The 23,180-nt window shown below is 42.7% G+C and overlaps 2 protein-coding genes across 2 annotated transcripts in view; one reads left to right on the top strand and one right to left on the bottom strand.

Annotated features, from left to right (window-relative positions):
- Window positions 1–1,200: 1,200 nt before the first annotated feature.
- Window positions 1,201–8,710, bottom strand: LOC124113958 (40S ribosomal protein S19-like). The gene is made up of 6 exons (XM_046474459.2): window positions 8,621–8,710; window positions 7,558–7,625; window positions 5,576–5,676; window positions 4,838–4,906; window positions 3,535–3,652; window positions 1,201–1,344 (listed from the first exon to the last, which is right to left on the bottom strand). Exons 2-6 carry the CDS (start codon window positions 7,623–7,625, stop codon window positions 1,248–1,250), a joined length of 453 nt encoding a protein of 150 aa, XP_046330415.1. The 5' UTR covers window positions 8,621–8,710; the 3' UTR covers window positions 1,201–1,247.
- Window positions 8,711–13,037: 4,327 nt separating this feature from the next.
- LOC124113957 overlaps window positions 13,038–23,180 on the top strand; it is a 40,920-nt gene continuing 30,777 nt past the window's right edge. Inside the window, exon 1 of the mRNA XM_046474458.2 lies at window positions 13,038–13,440. Coding sequence (XP_046330414.2) covers window positions 13,379–13,440 — 62 coding nt within the window. The 5' untranslated portion in view covers window positions 13,038–13,378. The remainder of the gene's footprint in view (window positions 13,441–23,180) is intronic.

Raw genomic sequence — 23,180 nt, 5'->3', positions numbered from 1 at the left:
TAAGATCATGGCACAGCTAAAGTGTGTCCCTGCACTAAGATCCTGGCACAGCTAAAGTGTGCCACTGCACTAAGATCCTGGCACAGCTAAAGTGTGTCCCTGCACTAAGATCCTGGCACAGCTGAAGTGTCCCTGCACTAAGATCCTGGCACAGCTAAAGTGTGCCCCTGCACTAAGATCCTGGCACAGCTAAAGTGTGTCCCTGTACTGAGATCCTAGCAAAGCTAAAGTGTGTCCCTGTACTAAGATACTGGCACAGCTAAAGTGTGTCCCTGCACTAAGATCCTGGCACAGCTAAAGTGTGTCCCTGTACTAAGATACTGGCACAGCTAAAGTGTGTCCCTGCACTAAGATCCTGGCACAGCTAAAGTGTGTCCCAACACTAAGATCCTGGCACAGCTAAAGTGTCCCCCTGCACTAAGATCCTGGCACAGCTAAAGTGTGTCCCTGTACTAAGATCCTGACACAGCTAAAGTGTGTCCCTGCACTAAGATCCTGACACAGCTAAAGTGTGTCCCTGCACTAAGATCCTGGCACAGCTGAAGTGTGCCACTGCACTAAGATCCTGGCACAGCTAAAGTGTGACCCTGCACTAAGATCCTGACACAGCTAAAGTGTGACCCTGCACTAAGATCCTGGCACAGCTAAAGTGTGACCCTGCACTAAGATCCTGGCACAGCTAAAGTGTGTCCCTGTACTGAGATCCTGGCACAGCTAAAGTGTGCCCCAAATTGAGATACTGGCACAGCTAAAGTGTGTCCCTGCACTAAGATCCTGGAACAGCTAAAGTGTGCCACTGTCCTAAGATCCTGGCACAGCTGAAGTGTGCCACTGCACTAAGATCCTGGCACAGCTAAAGTGTGCCCCTGTACTAAGATCCTGACACAGCTAAAGTGTGACCCTGCACTAAGATCCTGGCACAGCTAAAGTGCCCCTGTACTAAGATCCTGGCACAGCTGAAGTGTGTCCCTGTACTAAGATCCTGGCACAGCTAAAGTGTGCCCCTGTACTAAGATACTGGCACAGCTAAAGTGTGTCCCTGCACTAAGATCCTGGAACAGCTAAAGTGTGTCCCTGCACTAAGATCCTGGCACAGCTAAAGTGTCCCCCTGCACTAAGATCCTAGCACAGCTAAAGTGTGTCCCTGCACTAAGATACTGGCATAATCTCATTTACTGAAAAGTAAAACAAAACAACATGTGCCCCTGACAATTCATTTTTTAATGTTTTTTTTACATGTCAACAGTTCACTTCTTGGCAGCAGGCGCTGACCCTGCAGGTCGCTTGATCTGGGAGGCGATGCGGTCAAGATCACGACGTCCCTGGGAGGTCAGCTTACGGCCTCTGCAATGAATATAATGCATGTGTTGTTACAGACTCAATCTTGATCACGAGTTAATGCCACTTTGAACAATATTTCACTCACATACACAAATGCACACTGTAAAGTGAGTGAGTGAGTTGGGTTTGACGCCCCTTTTAACAGTATTCCAGTTAGATCACGGCGTGTCATCTTAATGTGGGAGGAAAGCACGAAGTGATGCAGGTCTCAGACGTTTACCACTTCAGTGAAACCCACGAGCACTGGTATGGTGCTGACAAACCTAGAAACATAATCAGGGCAACCAGGATTAGAACCCACAATCATAGGTTTCTGGCGTGCCCAAGGGACGCAACTCTGCACAGCGAATCGCGGCGCCTTAGACGACTGGGCCATCCGTGCCCCCTCACACTTTAAAGAGATATTGCAATGTACCAATGGTTCAAAATATTGCCATCCGTCACCTATGATTACATTGGGGGCTAGGCAAACCAATGCCTGAAAGAATAAGCAGCGACTGAGGTGGGGTGAAACGGGGTTTAACATTGTGTTCAAGTATATTTCACTCTTTTAGCGATGTGCATGCACTTGTGTGTGGCTGCTTGTACTAGTCAGGATCTTATGCCAGTTTTATAGAGCTAGCCCACTTAGAACACTCTTACATGGATACCCCAGTCTAGAGGTGGTGATGTGAAATGGGGTTTAACGTCGCGTCCAAGATTATTGAACTTATATAGTGACGTGCATGCACGTGTGTGTGTGTGTGTGTGTGTGTGTGTGTGTGTGTGTGTGTGTGTGTGTGTGTGACTGCTTGTACTAGTCCGGACTGATGCCGATTCATAGTGCTAGCTCACTGAGATACCATGCCGCAGTTTAACATGAATACCCCACTCAGACACAGTATACTGACTCCGAGCCGACCAGTCCTTGTTTTAGCCCCTTAATGCCGAGCGCCAGACAGGGTAACAACAAGTACAATCTTTTAACGTCTTTTTGTATGACGCGGCCCCGGGATCGAACCCTGGACCTTCCGCTCTCCGGGCGGACGCTCTACCACAAGACCACGGAGGCGGTGTGTGTGTGTGTGTGTGTGTGTGTGTGTGTGTGTGTGTGTGTGTGTGTGTGTGTGTGTGTGTGTGTGTGTGTGTGTGTGTGTGTGTGTGTGTGTGTGTGTGTGTGTGTGTGTGTGTGTGTGTGTGTGTGTGTGTGTGTGTGTGTGTGTGTGTGTGTGTTTGTGTGTGACTGCTTGTACTAGTCCGGACTGATGCCGATTGATAGTGCTAACCTACTGAGATACCATGCCAGTTTAACATGAATACCCCACTCGGACACAGTATACTCCGAGCCAACCAGTCCTTGTTTTAGCCCCTTAATGCCGAGCGCCAGACAGGGAAACAACAAGTACCATCTTTTAATGTCTTTTGGTATGCCGCGGCCGGGGATCAACCCCGGACCTTGCGCTCTCCGGGTAGACGCTCTCCCACTAGACCACGGCGGCAGTCGCCTCAGTTTGGCTTTAGACTAGTGACTCAAAGCAGTGTCAAGTAACCACAGCTAATAGTCCCATTTAGTCTACTATTGCGACAAACATGGGATTCTGGAAGTCTATTTTTGTTGTTTAATTACACACTCAGCAATATTTCAGCTATATGACAGCAGTCTGTAAAAAATCAAGTCTGCACCAGACAATCCAGTATTGACACCATGAGCATCGATCCACACAATTGTTATATGGTGACAAGCATCAACCAAGTCAGCAAGCCTGACAACCTGATCCCGTTAGTCGCCTCATACGACAAGCATAGTCGCCTTTAACGGCAAGCATGGGTTGCTGAAGACCCATTCTACCCCGGATCTCCACGGGTCTGGGGGCCTATTTAGCCTTGGGACCTGCATGGGAATCAACAGTCTCGTGAGTGAGTTGGTTTTAACACCACTTTTAACATTATTCCAGTTATATCGCGGCATGTCAGCTTAATGTGGGAGTCAAGCCCGAAGTGATGCAGGTCTCAGACCTTTACCACTGCGGTGAAACCCAAGTGCACGTGTATGGTGCTGACAAACCTAATCGGGGCGAACTGGGATTCGAACCCACAATCATAGGTTTCTGGCATGCCCAAGGGACGCAACTCTGCACAGCGAATCGCGGCGCCTTAGACGACTGGGCCACCCATGCCCCATCAACAGGACTCGACTCTAGGCTTTCTCCTCACCCTGTGTTGGGGTCCTTCTCCACCAGCTTGAGTCCCTCCAGGGCTTGGAGGACGCGCCGAGACACGGTGGGGCTGGCGCGGCAGTAATGGCTGGGGCAGGTGCCATTGCTCATCTTACCTGTAACAAACATCAGGAATTAGTGGGGGATATTGCATTCTTACACACCTGGTGTCAAACATGTTTGAAATCAGGTCCATGGTGGAAACCTTCTTTAGCCGATTGCAATTTATGGTTTTTGTTTTGTTTGTTTGTTTGTTGTTTAACGCCGCACTCGGCAATATTCCAGCTATATGGCGGCGGTCTGTAAATAATCGAGTCTGGACCAGACAATCCAGTGATTGACATGAGCATCGACCCACGCAATTGGGATACGATGATATGCATCAACAAAGTCAGCGAGCCTTAGTCGCCTTTTACAACAAGCATAGTCGCCTTTTACTGCAAACATGGGTTGCTGAAGACCTATTCTACCCCAGATCTTCACGGGTCCAATGTGAAAAGTGTTGAGTCCCACTACCAACTAACCATGGACATTGAAGCTGAGCTTCAGGAGAATTCACCTTTATGGTTTTAGTGTGTGAATAAATGTTAATTGATCTATCCAGTGGGCAAGAACGTGGTGTTTTGTTCTGTTTTGGTTGGATCTTCCAGGAGTGAGTGAGCGAAACCTTAGCGTTGCATCAGCATTATTTCAGCCATATAGCGACGGAGCTTCCAGGAAGTAGGCAGTGTTCAAATATTTCTCCTGTACTTTAAACAAAGACTGAGTGAGTTTAACGTCACTTTCAGCAATATTTCAGCAATATCACACCCGAAACGGGTTTCACAAATTGTACCTATGTGGAGAATCGAACATGGGTCTTTGGCGTGACGAGCGAACGCTTTAACCACTATGTTACCCCATAGCATCTTTTTAACAGAGTTAAAGATATGTTAACTCAAGAGTGGCCAAGCAGTTTGATTCATACTTGGCATTTCAATTTAAGTTAGAACCTGGGTTGTATATTACAGTTCCTTCATATATATATCATCAAATGTGGCAAAATTCTGTACAGGTATGTTGTTGCCTTGCTCTTTCCCAACAAACTCAACAAATGTGACTTTAAATGAATCGAAGTATGGCATTGATGATAGTGAATCCATTCTGTCAACTAAAGTAAAAAAACAATACTGGTCCAGAAATATAGGTTAGTGAGTGAGTTTGAGTTTGGTTTTACGCTGCTATTCAGCAAAATCAAGGCGGGGACACCAGAAATGGGCATTGCAGTTTGCTATTTGAAAATGAATCTAACGGATTCTTACCTCCATATATCTTGCCCAGAGCTCCGACACCAACTGGCGCACGGATGTACAGGTGGCGGCAGACAGAAGCTGAAATATGCCAACACAGTGTTAGAAATTGGCACTACTCCTGTAGTCCTTGCCAAACTGCCCAATAGTTAAGGCATCAGAAGGACGAGTAGAAATTTGCCATTTTTAAGGGTTTTGCTATATGTTATCATTATAAGGACTAGTGGACTAAAAATGTTATGGTGTTTTTTTAATAGTGAAAACATAGCACTAGACATTATGGTACATCTACCGATCTACCATTGTCTACCGATGCATCGGTAGATAATTCTCACGGTACAATATGAGATACAAGTCAATTTATATCGATATGATTTTTTTCTTTTCGAGTGAGTGAGTGAGTGAGTTGGGTTTAACACCGCTTTTAACAATATTCTAGTTACGTCACAGCGTGTCAGCTTAATGTGGGAGGAAAGCCCGAAGTGATGCAGGTCTCAGACGTGTTGCTAACAAACCTAGACACATAAACAGGCCGAACAGAGAGTCAAACCCACAATCAGTTGACAAATAGAATGACAAACTGCAGCCGAAACACACGTTACTTTCGTAATACACTTCTTGGAAACAAGCCAGTTTCATGAAACCAGCAGTATATGTGTGCGGAAACCTAGTATTGGCATTAACTAATGCTTTGATAGGTCATTCCATCCCCGTTACCAAGGTTACACAACAAATGTATGCCCTCCTCACCTGCACGGTTATAAAACCAGTCCTCATCATAAGGTGCCAGCTCCTTGTAGCGGGCAGTTTTCACGATATCGATCCAGTCGGGAACCTTCATCTTGCCTGACCTGTGGAAACAGCAACAGTCATTACTCCTACAATTACAATTTGTATATTGATAAAAGACGCACTCAGCAGTATTTCAGCTACTATATTCGCTGTATATCAGTTTTACAACAATTAAACCAAAAGCTTCCTTGGACATGACAATCCCCTTGTCAGCAACGGCAATAATGACTTCAAACCACTATCCACCATACACCTTACAGGCCAAGAAGATTGCATTTTAAAATGAAATATATTCACACACTCAACAGAAATAAACAGTATCTATTCATACAATGTTTGAGAACTTTAGCACAAGTTTAGGGTCGAACGATCCATAAACCCAGTAATTATATGATCATATTATAGTCTTGAGCTTGACTAGCAGCTTGAAAGCGGGTCCTGAGACAAGTAAAAATCTACAATTTTCTCCCTGAATCATATTCTTGCAAAAACCAGCTTGTCTCAAATGAGCCGCTTCAGTCAATATACAAATACTAAGATAAATTAGATTTAACACAGTGGTAGAAACTAACATTTTGGTCAACTAGTCCTTATAATGATAATATATGGCAAAACCCTTAAAAATGGCAAATATCTCTACTTATGATAGGTTAACAATTGGGCAGTTTGGCAAGGACCACAGGAGTAGTGCCAATTTCTAACCATGCAAAGGGTCTACAGTTTCTGCCGACAATGAGAATTTTGTATCATGTATATTGGAATAATCACCGATACTGGGAATTTCAGTTTGCAAATTCCAATGAACATGATGAACAGTGTGTCTTTTCTTGACCAATGTAACAAAATTGAGAAAAAGCATGTTACCACATTAACAATTAGGGACGGGTGTTTGAGGTTTAAAGTGTATCACAATATTTCACGTTGCACAAGGCATAAATAGAGAATCTCACCCGAGTGTCTTTTGCCACTTTTATCAATGGGTGTTGATATATTTGATGTCAAAAGACACGAGGGTGAGATTTTATTTATCATCCAACATCATTCTTCCAACTTTTTCAAATTGGAGACAGTAATTAGCAGTGTCTTCAGTGTAAAAAGTACTGCTAACAGCTTCAGTAGCAGAGCCATTAGTGATGTCATTTGATTGTGACATCATGGTAACCAGTGACGTCACAATGGTCTGCAAAGCTTTGTGATGTAATTTCATTGCAGCGATATCTACAGTGTAGATATCGCTTGATCTCATCCAAGCGATATCTCCTGTGGGAGCCAGTTTTGGATCATAAATCTCATATTCGAACCCATGAATTGAAGTTCATAAATGGAGCAAATTAAGATGCTGGTGCAACAATGTTTACTCATTCAATAAATATGCTCCAGATGCATGTTCAGGTATTTGACAAGCTCGTAACATTAAACACATGATAAAAATATTGCATTGTAAAATCACCCAATATAACAAGTTTTAAAACTTATATTGTCACAAGTGTCGTGGAAAGAATGATTTGGTTGGTTGGTTTATTGTTTAATGCCGCACTCTGCAATATTCCAGCTATATGACGGCAGTCTGTAAATAATCGAGTCTGGACCAGACAATCCAGTGATTAATATCATGAGCATCGATCCACGCAATTGGGATGTGGTGACATGCATCAACCAAGTCAACAAGCCCAACCACACAATCCCGCTGCCTCTTACGACAGGCATAGTCGCCTTTTACGGCAAGCATGGGTTGCTGAAGACCTATTCTATCCTGTATCTTCACGGGTCTGGAAAGAATCAACCTCAACTTACTGATAATACATCATATAGTGGAGACAAAATAATGAAAAAATAATAATAAATAAAGAATGGTTGTAAATTATTTGGTATGTTACAGTCACTGATGGCCAACAGCCATGTCATTCACATCACAAATACATGTATATATCTGACATTACTTTTTTAGGAAGGCAGCCAAAGCCTTGTTGAATTCCTGTGGGGCGACGTCTTTCACACTGACTCCCATCTGAAAAAAACAATAGGCTGTAAGACAATGGTAGCTGTAACTGAATGCTAGGGCTGCAACGAATACACTATGAGGCGAGTATGATACACATCACGAATATAGGATTACGAATAGGAGTATCTATTCACGAATACAATAACAAGTTACTTCCGGTGTTACATGCTCACGGTGATCAGCTGGTATTGTCTTTGAGTTAGGGAAAAAACTTTGTCAGTTTAAAACTTGAGTTTATTAAAAATGTACATCATGTAATTGCTCAGGTTGAAACATTTCAGTGATATTACTTTGTGAAACAAACAAGCAATACATCGCAGCAACACCGCTTATAGCCTCATATTTTGGTTGACAGTGCCATAAGCATGATAAGGGACCTAGGAAGTTATTTGCAAATTATAATATCATATCTAGCCCTAAATATGAACAAAAAAATGAATTAACGTGTCCAGGCAGCAATGAAAGAGCAAGATTCATAAAATTACTAAAACCTTTCTCAAAAGTATTCATCTTGAGAGACGAAATTTAACAGTAACACGCGTTGAGTGCATTCTTCTGCCTCAAATCCTGTGTCGGTTCTGTACGGTTATTCATCCTACAGCTACCCGCGTGGTCATTTCCAGACAGATTTATTCTATTCCGACATTAATAAGTACAAAATACTTGAAGGATATTCATCAATACATCAAAGAAGTCATATCATACACCAGGTATTGTACGAGTGGTTCTAAGACATGGTCCAAAACCTCAAAAACACGGGAGTTCGCTCACTCCGTCAGAATCCATGAAAACACATGTCCAACATGGCGGAATCCACGCCGCATGGTTAGGATTTTCCAGTTCTGAAATACTGCCTTCAAATTACATATTGTGTCTAGTTTATAACTGTATCTAACTGACTGTGTTCTCATTTGTTAGACGAGTAGATCGTTGACATAGGGTGTCGGCTATTTGGGGACATATTTGAGTTTATTGGAGATGTTACACATCGCGCTACACACCTTGGAAAACGATGGCTGAAAAGAGGACGATTGCAGCGCCACTGTTGTGAAGGGCAGATAACTCTCATTTCCGTTGCAATAAGCTTTGTCACGGGCCAGAGGGGTTTGTGCGTGCGTGTGTGTGTTTCTATCAAGGGGAATTTCACTCAAACATCTACATACATACGTAGAGAGTATTAGCTGCGTAAAACACGAGAACAGAATTTTTTCGGGAACACGTATTTTAAAAACAACAACCAACCTTACAAGCCTTAAAGATGCATTTCGAATTTTACTAAAAAATATCTATTGCACGTTTCTTAAAATGTATGAAATATGCGGTTTTTCCAACTGTCTGTGACTGCCAAACAAAACAAATCAATACGAGAAAAGTAAATGTCAGATTTCGGAAGCCCAGGTTTCATGTCTAGATTTATAGGCCTACATTTTATTAGCTTTTCTATATATGTAAACGATCTTCGTGCATCGATAATAGTTTTAGCAGTATTTGATATTACGAGCAGCGGAAAACGGCCGCAATGGCCATAAAACTAAAGCATTTGGTGTCATTCGTGACCAACTCGTGTTATTCCGGGACAAGCCGAATAGCGATCTTCTTGCAGGTTACGGAAAGGGACGAGTGATGACGAATGCATTTGGTGTTTGAGGTCCAACATTACATGCTGTTACGTGTATTTTCTCAGTACTATCATATTTTTGGAATACCCAAACTTCCGAATCATACATACGGATATGTTGTACCGTGGTCTCAAATATTTTTAAAGTATGCCTCTGGCGATAGTACTCCTCTTTCATAGGCGGAGACAGGGGCGGTCGGGTAGCCTTGTGGTTAAAGCGTTCGCTCGTCACGCCGAAGACCCGGGTTCGATTCCCGACATGGGTACAATGTGTGAAGCCCATTGCTGGTGTCCCCCGCCGTGATATTGCTGGAATATTGCTAAAGGCGGCGTAAAACCATACTCACTCATAGGCGGACACAGCTTTTTCTAAAAGGGGGGGTGCACAATTAAGAGATCTCTTTATTGTTTTTGGTGGTAATTTATACAGAAATATTTAAAAAATCGAAAGGGGGGGGGGGGGGGGGGGGTTACGCTAATCTCCATTTGTGCTTTCTTTCAACGTAAAGGGAGATCAAAGAGAGCCTTTCCTATACTAAAATTACATATACCCAGAAAGCCTAAATACTTACAACTATGTACAACTTTCATAGCTTCCCGCTAATAGTACCAATGTATTTCTTGACGATAATCTACCTCCTTTTCTAAAAACTACGGGGGCACGGGTGGCCCAGTCGTCTAAGGCGCCGCGATTCGCTGTGCAGAGTTGCGTCCCTTGGGCACGCCAGAAACCTATGATTGTGGGTTCGAATCCCGGTTCGCCCCGATTATGTTTCTAGGTTTGTCAGCACCATACCCGTGCTCGTGGGTTTCACCGAAGTGGTAAACGTCTGAGACCTGCATCACTTCGGGCTTTCCTCCCGCATTAAGCTGACACGCCGTGATGTAACTGGAATAATGTTAAAAGCGGCGTTAAACCCAACTCACTCACTCACTCTAAAAACGACTACGTTGGACTTATCTTGATTAACCGTTAAACCTAACTCATCTGTATGCATTTCTCATAGCACGGATGTAAGAATCAAATGAAACGGACATAAAATATTTCCAAAAATCCATCACAATTATACGTATTGATTTCAAATACGTTTTTTCCACTCAGCTTCAGAGTGAGTGAGTATGGGTTTTCGCCGCTTTTAGCAATATTCCAGCAATATCACGGCGGGGGGTACACACATTGTACCAATGTCGGGAATCGAACCCGGGTCTTCGACGTGACGAGCGAACGCTTTAACCACCAAGCTATCCCACCGACCCTCAGGCCCAGAGAACGTTGGTTGGTTGGTTTGTTGTTTAACGCCGCACTCAGCAATATTCCAGCTAAATGACGGCGGTCTGTAAATAATCGAGTCTGGACCAGACAATCCAGTGATTAATATCATGAGCATCTATCCGCCCAATTGGGATCGATGACATGCATCAACCGAGTCAGCGAGCATGACCTACCGATCCCGTTAGTCGCCTCTTACAACAAGCATAGTCGCCTTTTACGGCAAGCATGGGTTGCTGAAGACCTATTCTACCCCGGAATCTTCCCTGGTCCCAGAGAACGTGGGGGTATTGTTACTATATAGGTGTTTTAATGGTAGGTGTGTTGTTCATATTATGGGGACTCCAGGTTGAAACAGGTCCCCAGCAACCTATGCTGGTCGTGAGATGTGGTCATCCGATGACGTGGGAGGTTGCTCATAATATCAATCACTGGTTGATCTGCTTCAGACTACTTGCCTGGTCATATCAATATTGCGGTGTTTTATCTATAATTAAATATTCCTTGTTAGATCTTTAAACACCCATAAACGCGAGATCGTATTAAACAGATACTTCCTTTATTCCAAAGTTGGTTTTGTCGAAATGTCTATTACAATTGGATTTTTTTATTCGAATTATCCATATCAGGAATTGTTTCTCCCGAATTCCATACTTTGGTGTATCTATTTATGTATATTTGTATGTGATGAGTATATGGCTTATAACGTTGTCTCAATGGACACAGTACATACCGAACAATGGACACTGTACATACCGAACAATGGACACTGTACATACCGAACAATGGACACTGTACATACCGAACAATGGACACTGTACATACCGAACAATGGACACTATACACACCGAACAATGGACACTGTACATACCGAACAATGGACATTGTACATACCGAACAATGGACACTGTACATACCGAACAATGGACACTGTACATACCGAACAATGGACACTGTACATACCGAACAATGGACACTGTACATACCGAACAATGGACACTGTACATACCGAACAATGGACACTATACACACCGAACAATGGACACTGTACATACCGAACAATGGACACTGTACATACCGAACAATGGACACTGTACATACCGAACAATGGACACTGTACATACCGAACAATGGACACTATACATACCGAACAATGGACACTGTACATACCGAACAATGGACACTATACATACCGAATGTAAATGAAATGTATGTTTGCGCCCAAACAACAATACAATACCAAGTTTTAAAAATATATTAGACAGTTTTTACAAAAAACAAAAAACAAAAAACCTTTTTCTCCAGAAAGTTTTTTTTCTATCTTGGGCCAGACGTTCCTGTGGATTACGGATTTTGATTGTGAAAACGTCGGTCGGTAGGTCGAAAATAATAGAATAAACTGCATTGAACAAGATTCTTTTAATCATCTCAAAGTTTGATTTGGATCGGTAGGTGAATAAAAAATATTTTTTGACTTAATTTTAATCTTGATCTAATATCAGACTTGGAATGATGATTTATCGTTGAAAGAAAATCTGTTTTAGTCATATAAACCATATAAACCCCTTGGATTATTGTTGTTGTCAAAGAATTACCTTCGTTGGTTTAAAAAAGCCCTTGCAATTCTGATTTTCCTTTCCCCCGATGTTTCGATTTTAGCGAAAGACCGTGGTTGTGACATACGGACAATCATTTTGGACAATACATAATAAAACTTTCACGTGATAAAGGAGGTGAGATTTTGCGCATATTATTTTGCACCATTTGAAATCATCCGTAACCTATTATATGAACATGTTGGTTTGTTGTTAAACGTCACACTCAGCAACATTCCAGCTATATGGCGGCGGTCTGTAAATAATCGAGTCTGGACCAGACAACCCAGTGATTGACGTTATGAGCATCGATCCACTCAATTGGGATACGTTGACATGCATCAACCACGTCAGAGAGCCTTACTACCCGGTCCCGTTAGTCGCCTCTTACGACAAGCATAGTCGCCTTTTACGGCAAGCATAGTCGCGTTTTACGGCAAGCATAGTCGCGTTTTACGGCAAGCATAGTCGCGTTTTACGGCAAGCATGGGTTGCTGAAGACCTATTCTACCCCGGATCTTCACGGGTCTATATGAACATGTAAAGCGTTTAACTTGATATGCATTACAAAGAGAAAATAAATCGAAGCAAAGCAGTTCACAAATCGCCGAGATCGCCTTTGTGTGATCCAGGCGCGTTAACGGCATGCGATTAATGCATAAGCTAGTTACGTGCCTGAAACAATTAATACCCGAGCGACGCACTTGATGACCTCGACGAACACCCGCAACTTATAGTTTGACCGGAGCATGGGTTCTCTGTATAATTCCTCTGGTTACCATATTGAAATTAACAAGCGCTCATTTCTCATTAAAACCAAGATACGTTGTGTTATCGTTAACCAGGAACGTTGCCTATTTCTAACTGATTTGCATACAAGCCGTGTTCTATGCTGAAACTCTATACTAAGTGCACCAGGAGCTCTAATAGCAAGGAAATGAGCGCTCATTTATCACTTGTTTTTTTCACTATTGATATCTGATAAAAACCGAGATCAACTGCTGCGATAAGCGAAACAATGTTCACCTTGACATTGATTAATATTTCTTTAGTTTTTTTGTTTTTGTTTTTTTTGCCTGACCAAATTGGCGAGTTTCGGATTTCTGCAAACATGGGGTGCGGGTTCCAGAGCGCTGCTATAGCAACCACGGGACGCGCGCTCCTCTGTGACGTCACGCCATTGTTGACACCCGAACGGAGAATGGTATGTATAAGCGGCCGCAGAGGAAGAATGGGAGGAAGTTTCAAGGCGTGATGTTGTGAACTTCGAGTCACCATGTGGAATAGAATTAGCGGTTCCACCGCCGTCACGGAGAAGCCAACCGTCTATCCAGAATGGTAAGATGATAATTACGTTATCAATGTGTGTCATCGTAATTTTTTAATTTCTTCAGATCCTGACAATCGACATGTCATGTCTGACAGAAAGGTATTCCTGGTGTGGAAAATAGTTATTGATTGATAGATAATAGTTGTACTTCTTTTCATATAATGTAATAATAATATTATAATTATGTTCATATTCAATAATAATCATAATCATAATCATAATCATAATAATCATAATCATAAAAATAATAAAAATAATAATAATAAAAAATAAGTGGATCATAGAAAAAATGGAAGGATAAATGAACGAACGCTCAAATAATGAATGGACGACGGACAGACGACGAACGTACGGAGGATAGACAGAAAAACAGAAGAACGAATCAATCAATAAATCATTTATTCACTTATTACACTTGTAAGAATGGAAAAAATGTATTGATTACTATCAAGAGTTAGCCAATGTAAATACAAAATGATATCTATGGCTACATTGCAGCCATATAGCTGGAACATTGCTGAGTGCGGCGTTAAAGAACAAACAAACAAATCTAAAGTTTCAATAGTATCCAAACAACTTTCAAGAGTACGCATAGTACTTACACATGTATATTTAAGAAGGCATAACTTACAATTCTTTTTTCTTCTTCTTTTCAATGTCTCTGTTGACTGTATGGACTGGAGATGGATTTAAATAGGATTTCTCAATATTTATCATCTTATGCATAAGTATAAATAAAATATTATTTCAAAATTTCCACTCAGGTTCTGCCTTGCATTGTTTGTGTATTTTCACATGGTTTTTGTGAACTTTGGTTTCCTTTCATTCTTAATATGAGCTGTGCAACATTAAGAGCCGACTACTTGGATCGGGTGGACGCGGTTATTTCCAGACCGTCGTCTTAGACCCAGAGTAGTGGTGCGTTGAACAACGAACGACCACACTTTAAAGGGAAAGGAATGAGGTGTGACCATCCTTTTGTCCCTTATACAAATTAAATTTCCTTTGGCAAATTGTTGTTGCTGTTTGCCGGGATAAAATATTGATTGATCTGTAGAGTTTGTTGTGCACATCATCAAATTATTATTAATTTTCTGTTATCAATAAATTCACATACTGTTAGTTATGCCCTTCACAAAAACGGATTTTGTGTTTGTCAAGGGGGCGTTTCAAAAGCTAAAGTCTGAAGAAATTCTTCATTCGGTGTTGGTGCAGTGCGCGTGGGTATGTGCATTGGTGTGGTGGGGGTGGGTGTTTGTCGAGAGTAGGGAGGGAGCCAAACAAGTCTTTTCAACTGTTCGGAGGATTTACGTCGCAAAAGTGTCTTAATCTAAGTAAACCTTTTGAACTGCCCCCTGACGTTGCATTAGTTCATCAAATCACTACGTACAGCCAATATGAGACTTAATAAATACTTTGTCCGTATGAAATCTCGCTTTATTCATATAATGATCGCTTAGTGTATTGTGCGACTATGCTACAGGCGCTTTGATCCGCCCTATAGTGCCGTAGATTAATCACGGCGTCATACGTTGTTATGCCAAACCAAACGCGACTTGGGTTGAATGGTTTAGCGAAATCCCAACAGAGACAGGTATACCCTTTAAGACTCACTTCAGACTTCAAAGGGTTTGGGCAGTCAAACAGAAAAATATGTCTAATTACTTTTGAATTGTTGCTAATGCACTCAGCGTAGAGCGGGCCATTTGGAAGAGCACATTGATCTGCGACTGACAGATTAAGTATACAGTCCAAGATATTGATATAAAGTGCAAAATATTGATATGAAATGCAGGGTATTTATACCAAGGGCAATATATGTATAAATAAGTGCAATAAATTGATATTAAGTGTAATATATTGATATAAACTGCAATAAATTGATGTCAAGGGCAATATATTGATATAAACTGCAATATATGGATATAAAGTGCAATATTTGATATAAATTGCAATATATTGATATAAACTGCAATAAATTGATGTCAATGGCAATATATTGATATAAAGGGCAATATCTTGATATAAATTGCAATATATTGATATAAACTGCAATAAATTGATGTCAAGGGCAATATATTGATATAAACTGCAATATATTGATGTCAAGGGCAATATATTGATATAAACTGCCATATATTGATATAAAGTGCAACATATTGATATAAAGTGCAATTTATTGTTTAACGCAGAACTCAGCAATGTTGTGGCTTGATAATAAGCAAATCTGGGCCAGACAATCCAATGACTGACAGGAATAACATTCCCCCCTACCCCCACCCCCCACCGTGGAACGACGGTCACCAATCTCATTAAAATCAGATCTTAGTTCTCGCTGAAGCTTTGTTTTGCGGCGAGAACTTAGATCTGATTTTAATGATATTGGACAGTCACGAGTCTAACAACCATGTCAGCGAACCCGACCCTCCGATCCATTCTGACGCCTCCTGCTAGCACATCAAACTAACAGGCAGTGACGAGGGTGAGTGAGTGAGTGAGTGATTTGGGTTTAACGCCGCTTCTAACAGTATTCCAGTTATATCACGTCGTGTCAGCTTAATGTGGGAGGAAATCCCGAAGTGATACAGGTCTCAGACGTTTACCACTTCGGTGAAACCCATGAGCACGGGTATGGTGCTGTTAAAAACCTAGAAACATAATCGAGGCGAGCCGAGATTCGAACCCACAATTGGGAATCCAACTGCCGTAATGTAACTGACACAGTGTTCAAAGGGACTTTAAACATACCTCAGTCATTCTAAAAGACAAACCAAATCATGTAATAGGACTATATTAAATAATAAATCGGTATTGTATTGAAACAGCAAAGCAAATTCTACATGCTCAGGTATTGTGCGCCATATATGGAATTCCGTACGACACAGGGCATATTGCGGTGTAAAACTACATTCATTCATCATATGTCCATTTGTATGCAGCATGTCATCGATCCCAATTGCGACGATCGATGCTCATGATATCAATCACTGGATTGTCTGGTCCAGACTCGATTATTTTACAGACCGCCGTCATATAGCTTGAATATTGCCGAGTGCGGTGTTAAACAACAAACAAAAAAACAAACATTTGTATGCATCTGTATGACCGTGTGCTTCTATAGTCTCGTACTATAACAGGCTATCCAGCACGGAAAGATGTGAGAAATATCGTTATCTTCGAAACATTATTTACTCTAAGCGTTTTCGAAACACCGCCTTCTCATCCAATTGCTTGCGGTTACTAAAATAGCCCATGCACTTTTTGTTTGCACCTGTGTGATACGGGTCGCTCTGGACGTGGTAACAAAGCTGAATGTTATCGGGGGAGCGTTGTTCGGGGGAACCGGCTCTCTGTCAACCTCTGGCGATAAGAACCTTCCTGTTGAAGTACAGTCCGACCGCCCTTCGGGGGACTCACACTCATTATGAGAGTGACTTTGGTTTCACGCCGCCTTATGTAATCTTCCCCCAATTTAAAGCGAGTGAGTGAGTGAGTGGGTTGGGTTTGACAGTTATATCGCGGCGTATCAGCTTAACGTGGGAGGAAAGCCCGAAGTGATGCAAGTCTCTGACGTTTACCACTTCGGTGAAACCAATGTGCACGGGTATGGTGCTGACAAACCTAGAAACATAATTTGGGCAAACCGGGATTCGAACCCACAATCATAGGTTTCTGGCGTGCCCAAGGGAGGCAACTCTGCACAGCGAATCGCGGCGCCTTAGACGACCGGGCCAACCGTGCGCCGCTTAAAGCGAGTGACACCGAGAAGGGGTTTCATGCTTTTTACCAAAGTTTGGAACCCGGGGGCTAATGTGTAAGGAAAGTTTAACGACTTCGGTTACCTACAGCCCCTTCAGAGTGTGTTGGTGAGTGTGTAAGTATTGTGCGAATTGGTGAAGGAGTTAGTACGTAATCGCGTAAATTTCATGAATAGGTGAGTAAGTTATGGTGACTGAGCGAGTAAGATCCGGGGTAGATAGGTCTTCAGCAACCCATGCTTGCACATGTGTTGTGAGCGAGTTCGTAGGCACGTGTAAAGTGAGTGAGTGTGTGCGTGTGGACAGGTAAGCAGTGAGTGAGTGAGTTTGGTTTTTTACGCCGCTTTTAGCAATATTCCAGCAATATCACGGCGGGGGACACCAGAAATGGGCTTCACACATTGTACCCATGTCGGGAATCGAACCCGGGTCTTCGGCGTGACGAGCGAACGCTTTAACCACTAGGCTACCCGACCGCCCTGACAGGTAAGCAAGGAAGTGATTAAATGTGTGTGTGTGTGTGTGTGTGTGTGTGTGTGTGTGTGTGTGTGTGTGTGTGTGTGTGTGTGTGTGTGTGTGTGTGGTTCAGTGCCGGAAAAAATAAGTGGACGCGACTGAGTACATTTTAAGCCGTTCTACGTACTGAAAAACACTGTCTCCGACAATAGTCTTCACACACTATACCAAAGCGCCCTCGATCTGGTCCTAGAAATGCTGGTTAATTGTGTTCAGGTATAGTTGTTTGTTTGTTTGTTGTTTAACGCCGCACTCAGCACAATTCCAGCTACAGGCTTATGACGGTTATCCTGACCCCCCGATCCCGTAAGTTTTGCCTCTTACGACAAGCATAGTCGCCTTTAACGGCAAGAATGGGTTGATGAAGACCCATTCTACCCCGGATCTTCACGGGTATTTTGAACTAAGGTTAAGGTCGTGAGACGGAACCATTGCAGTAAACATGATCTATTGATCTGTGTAATCTGTCATTGTGTTAACACATGTTGACGATCCAACGTTTCTATACAGTTACCGTAGCTTCTTAAATACACGCCCCTGGAACTTACAACCACCCACCAGAATAAATTATTAGGCGTGACAGTATAGTATTGTTATACAGGATAATTTATTTTCCCATAATAATCATTAATAAGTATTTACATTACAATGGCTAGATTTGCCATAATCGTCCTGTCTGCATCCTGTACATGGGCGGATACAGACAAGGGGGTCCACCAAAGACACTAAATAGATCTTAATTGTGCACCCCCCCCCCCACCCACCCCTTTTTATTTCGAAAAAAAATCTTTATTTCTGTATAAATTACCACAGATCTTAATTGTGCACCCCCCTTTTTATTTCGAAAAAAAATCTTTATTTCTGTATAAATTACCACAGATCTTAATTGTGCACCCCCCCCCCCCCCCCCTTTTTATTTCGAAAAAAATCTTTATCCGCCCATGGTGTATTACGTCATTAACAGCTCAAGCGTTGACAGGGTTGCCATATTGCCTACAGACAGCTTTGCACGGAGGCCAAGGCCCACCTGCACAAAGCAAACTTAGCCCTAAGTTGATCGTAACTCCCACACTCTAACCCCATGCCCTCCTATCTATTTGGACCCGTGGAGACCCGGGGTAGAATAGGTCTTCAGCAACCCATGCTTGCCGTAAAAAGCGACTATGCTTGTCGTAAAAGGCGACTAACAGGATCGTGTGGTCAGGCTCGCTGACTTGGTTGATGCATGTCTTCGTATCCCAATTGCGTGGATCGATGCTCATGATATCAATCACGGGATTGTCTAGTCCAGACTCGATTTTGTACAGTCCGCCGTCCTATAGCTGGAATATTGCTGAGTGTCGCGTTTAAACAACAAACAAACAAACATCAAATATTGTAACAATTTGGCGTTAAACCAAACTCACCCACTCACCCACTCACCCAACTCACCCGCTTTATGTCTTTCCTCCCTTATTAAGGTGAGGTGAAATTGGGTTTAACGTCGCGTCCAAGATTATTGCACTTATATAGCGACGTGCATGCACGTGTATGTGTGTGTGTGGCTGCTTGTACTAGTCCGGACTGATGCCGATTTATAGTGCTAGCTCACTGAGATACCATGCCGCAGTTTAACATGAATACCCCACTCAGACACAGTATACTGACTCCGAGCCGACCAGTCCTTGTTTTAGCCCCTTAATGCCGAGCGCCAGACAGGGTAACAACAAGTACAATCTTTTAACGTCTTTTTGTATGACGCGGCCCGGGATCGAACCCTGGACCTTCCGCTCTCCGGGCGGACGCTCTACCACAAGACCACGGAGGCGGTCCCCTAATTAAGCCAATGTTACTGAAACTATTAAAGGGGCACTGGCTCATTATGCATTTATTCCACGGTCCCATAAAAAAGAACCTTTATTCACAAGCTTCATAAAATTCTGAAGTCCACAAAGAAATTATAGATAAAACTTCCACAATCCTAGGTTTCTGGTAGCCCAAGGGACGTAACTCTGCACAGCGAATTGTGGCGGCTTAGACAACTGGCCACCCATTTTTGTCAAAGATATATATTTTTTCGACCACTGCTAAAAAACACGATTTCTCGGTCAGATGTTCGATGCCTGATTGTTAAACGTGCGGCACTGGAAACGACTCCTTGCATTAAACCTGACGTCGCTCAATCAATGTGTAGCCGGCCAAACGGTCGCCACTGTCTAACGAAGATAGATTTATAATTTATGATCTACAGGAAGTGAGGGGCGGGTTGCCTTTATTACGTAGCCCGCTTAAACGGAATGACGCATGTGACAGCATTCAGAAATCGTTTTATGTGATCTAATAAACTACCCAAGACCAATTGTTGTTTTTTCTAATATTAAGTTCTCGTGTTCAGGGAGCATGTGGCAATAAATCAGCCCTTAATAAACTATTATACTTGGTAATAAGTTCTCTATTGAAAGTTCCCCCGTAGGTGGGTGTGCTTATTTGCTATGGCCTAACATAGTTATGATGGAAAACCTTAAAGGCGGTGTTCGAGACGGTCAATAAAAGGGAAGCGTTGTTGATAAATGATTGTTGGTCCTGTGAGTAGTCACATAAATTATAAGCAACGCATTCGTGTCTTCTCGGCTTATTTCGTTGAACGCTGCAAACGGAAAACCTTAAAGGCGGTGTTCGAGGTAGTCAAGTAAGGGCGAATATGCGTATTGTATCGCTGTTGATAAATGGTTTTGGCAGTTGGTCCTGTGAGTGGTGCAAAGGTCACGTATCCACGTTATAAGCAACGCATTCGGGTCTTCTCGGCATATTTCGTTTCCTCTACATTGTACCGCCGGCAAATAATGATATTGGATGATTTTAGTGTGAACCGCATACCTGTACCTTCCCATCCGATGATAGTTCGTCGCGTGAAATAGTGAAACAACTGGTTTCATAATGAAAAAGCTCCCTTGGGTATTTACGCGAGCTGTTTTTATACATTTGAGTTTTTCATTTAATGCATGCGTTTCCGTACGCAAGTTCTTTTTGTGTGTGTGTGGTTTTTTTTGGGTTTTTTTTTGGGGTGGGTGGGGGGGTGTGTGTGTGTGTGTGTGTGTGTGGGGGGGGGGGGGGGGGTGGGGGGGGGTGGGGGGTGGGGGGTAGGTTGGTGGCTGAGCTTATCTGTAGCTCTGAGGGCGGTCTGTAAATCTGTAAATCGTGTCTGGACCAGAGGATCCAGTGATTGACTTCATGATCATCGATCAACGTAGTTGTGATTCAATGACCTGAAATCAACTAAGTCATCGATGCTGACCACCCTATTCAGCCGCCTCTTGCAGCAAGGGATGGTCGGGTAGCCTAGTGGTAAAAGCGTTCGCTCGTCACGCCGAAGACCCGGGTTTGATTCCCGACATTGCTACAATGTCTGAAGCCCATTTCTGGTGTCCCCCGCCGTGATTTTGCTGGAATATTGCTAAAAGCGGCGTAAAACCATACTCACTCACTCACTCTTGCAACAAGCTTGGGTTGCCAGGGACATATAGTCAAACCCCCACCCCCCACCCACCACCACCACCCCCCACCCACCCCCGGAATCATCAAGGGGTGGTGCCTTTAAAAGGAAAACATTACAGGCTTCAAACTGTAGTCTATCAATATTATATATTACAGCACCGATGTCCATACACCTTATTCCGCCATTCACCTGTCAATTAACCTGTAAATATCGACCGCCATCCAAATCCGCAGTGCTATTTACTTGGCGAACACTTCAATAATGTTATTGGATCTGACATAAGGGAAAATCTCATTAATATTTATGTCGCGTTTAGACATGGGGGTAAATACTATTCCTGTCGCATGTATTAACTTTTAATTTGGTTTGGGTGAGTTCAAATTCAACGTCGCATCGACAGTATCATTGCCCCACAGCGTCTGAGTTTGGGTTACGGGGGATGGTGAAAGGTTCCCGAGTCTGACTAGGATGAAATGTGTTGATGAAGCGGCAAATTATCCCCTTGATGGCACACAAATACAGTTACGCTGAAACTCATTATGCTATTTTCTTTCTTCCATACCGGTCTGTTAAGTATTGGTTGCCTTGTTCGATGCTCATGATATCAATCACTGGATTATCTGGTGAGGTGAGGTGAAATGGGGTTTAACGTCGCGTCCAAGATTATTGCACTTATATAGCGACGTGCATGCACGTGTGTGTATGTGGCTGATTGTACTAGTCCGGACTGATGCCGATTTATAGTGCTAGCTCACTGAGATATCATGCCGCAGTTTAACATGAATACCCCACTCAGACACAGTATACTGACTCAGAGCCGACCAGTCCTTGTTTTAGCCCCTTAATGCCTAGCGCCAGACGGGGTAACAACAAGTATAATGTTTTAACGTCTTTTGGCATGACGCGGCCGGGGATTGAACCCTGGACCTTCCGCTCTCCGGGCGGAGGCTCTACCACAAGACCACGGATTATCTGGTATTGTCCATTATTTACCGACCGCTGTCATATAGCAGGGATATTGCTGAGTGTGGCGTTAAATAACAAAAAACAACAACAAGTGGATTATGACCTGGATTAAGGAAAGCGTTTTACACTTTTGTAAAAAAATACGAAAAAAGATAAAAACACGTGGGCAGTTTTTTTGGTCAAAACTAAAAAAATCACGGCTGATTCATCCCCTCCCCCAAAAAACAAAACCAAACGAAAACATACCAAAAAAAGAGCAGCGACAAAAACAAACAACAACAAACAAAAGACTTAAAAAATCAAAATACGTGTATATTCCTGGAAAAATGGTTCCCTGTCAAAGTCGGAACAGAACAGCCAAGCTCCACCCCAGGGCCTGACACCATCCTTACTTTCCAAGTATTAAGAGGACTGCAGGACTGTGGCTGTGTGGAGCTTTAGACCCGAGCGTGCGTAGTAAGCTGGGCAACTGACTGTCTTTACGCATTAGTCAAGGGTTACCAGTTTAACGCCAAACCCAAGCGGGGTCGATGTATTTATGATCACATATATAAGAGGATTAAGGCCAATTTCGGTCAAACAAGTGAATTAAGTGCACGTGCATGTTCAAGGTATTTTATTTTCGGTCACTTAATCTTAATTCAGTCACTATTTGTCTAGACGTTGGTGACACATTCGATCTTGAATGAAAAAACCTGTCAAACAAATCTACCGTAGAAATTAGCTTTCTACGTGAGTGAGCATGATTTCAACCCACAACGACTATTTAGCCATATTCCAGCAATATCGCGGCGTGGGCACCGAAACGGGCTTCACACATTGTACCCATGTGGGGAATCGAACCCGGTCTTCGGCGTGACGAGTGAACGCTTAATACAGTAGGCTACCCGACCACTACTTCTCTGCGTGGAAATTATATATTCACGTATATCGTCCTCCGTGTTTTCTAAGCTATAATGTTCTATGTAATTATGTAATGGTTAACTCGATAGTAATATATATGACCCGTGAAGATTCCGGGGTAGAATGGGTC

The sequence above is a fragment of the Haliotis rufescens genome, unplaced genomic scaffold (genome assembly GCF_023055435.1).
Source record: "Haliotis rufescens isolate VD_foot unplaced genomic scaffold, xgHalRufe1.0.p SCAF_18, whole genome shotgun sequence".
NCBI classification, from domain to species: Eukaryota; Metazoa; Mollusca; class Gastropoda; order Lepetellida; family Haliotidae; genus Haliotis; species Haliotis rufescens.
The sequence above is the reverse complement of the archived record's forward strand: the minus strand, read 5'-3'. Positions and strand labels throughout refer to the sequence as shown.

Excerpts from the sequence above, each read along its gene's own strand:
- LOC124113958 (XM_046474459.2), bottom strand. The coding sequence starts at position 7,625 with ATGGGAGTCAGTGTGAAAGACGTCGCCCCACAGGAATTCAACAAGGCT. Across the intron at positions 3,653-4,837 it reads TCTGGGCAAGATATATGGAG|GTAAGATGAGCAATGGCACC; the intron begins GTAAGAATCCGT and ends TGTTTGTTACAG. Across the intron at positions 1,345-3,534 it reads GAGAAGGACCCCAACACAGG|AGGCCGTAAGCTGACCTCCC; the intron begins GTGAGGAGAAAG and ends TATTCATTGCAG.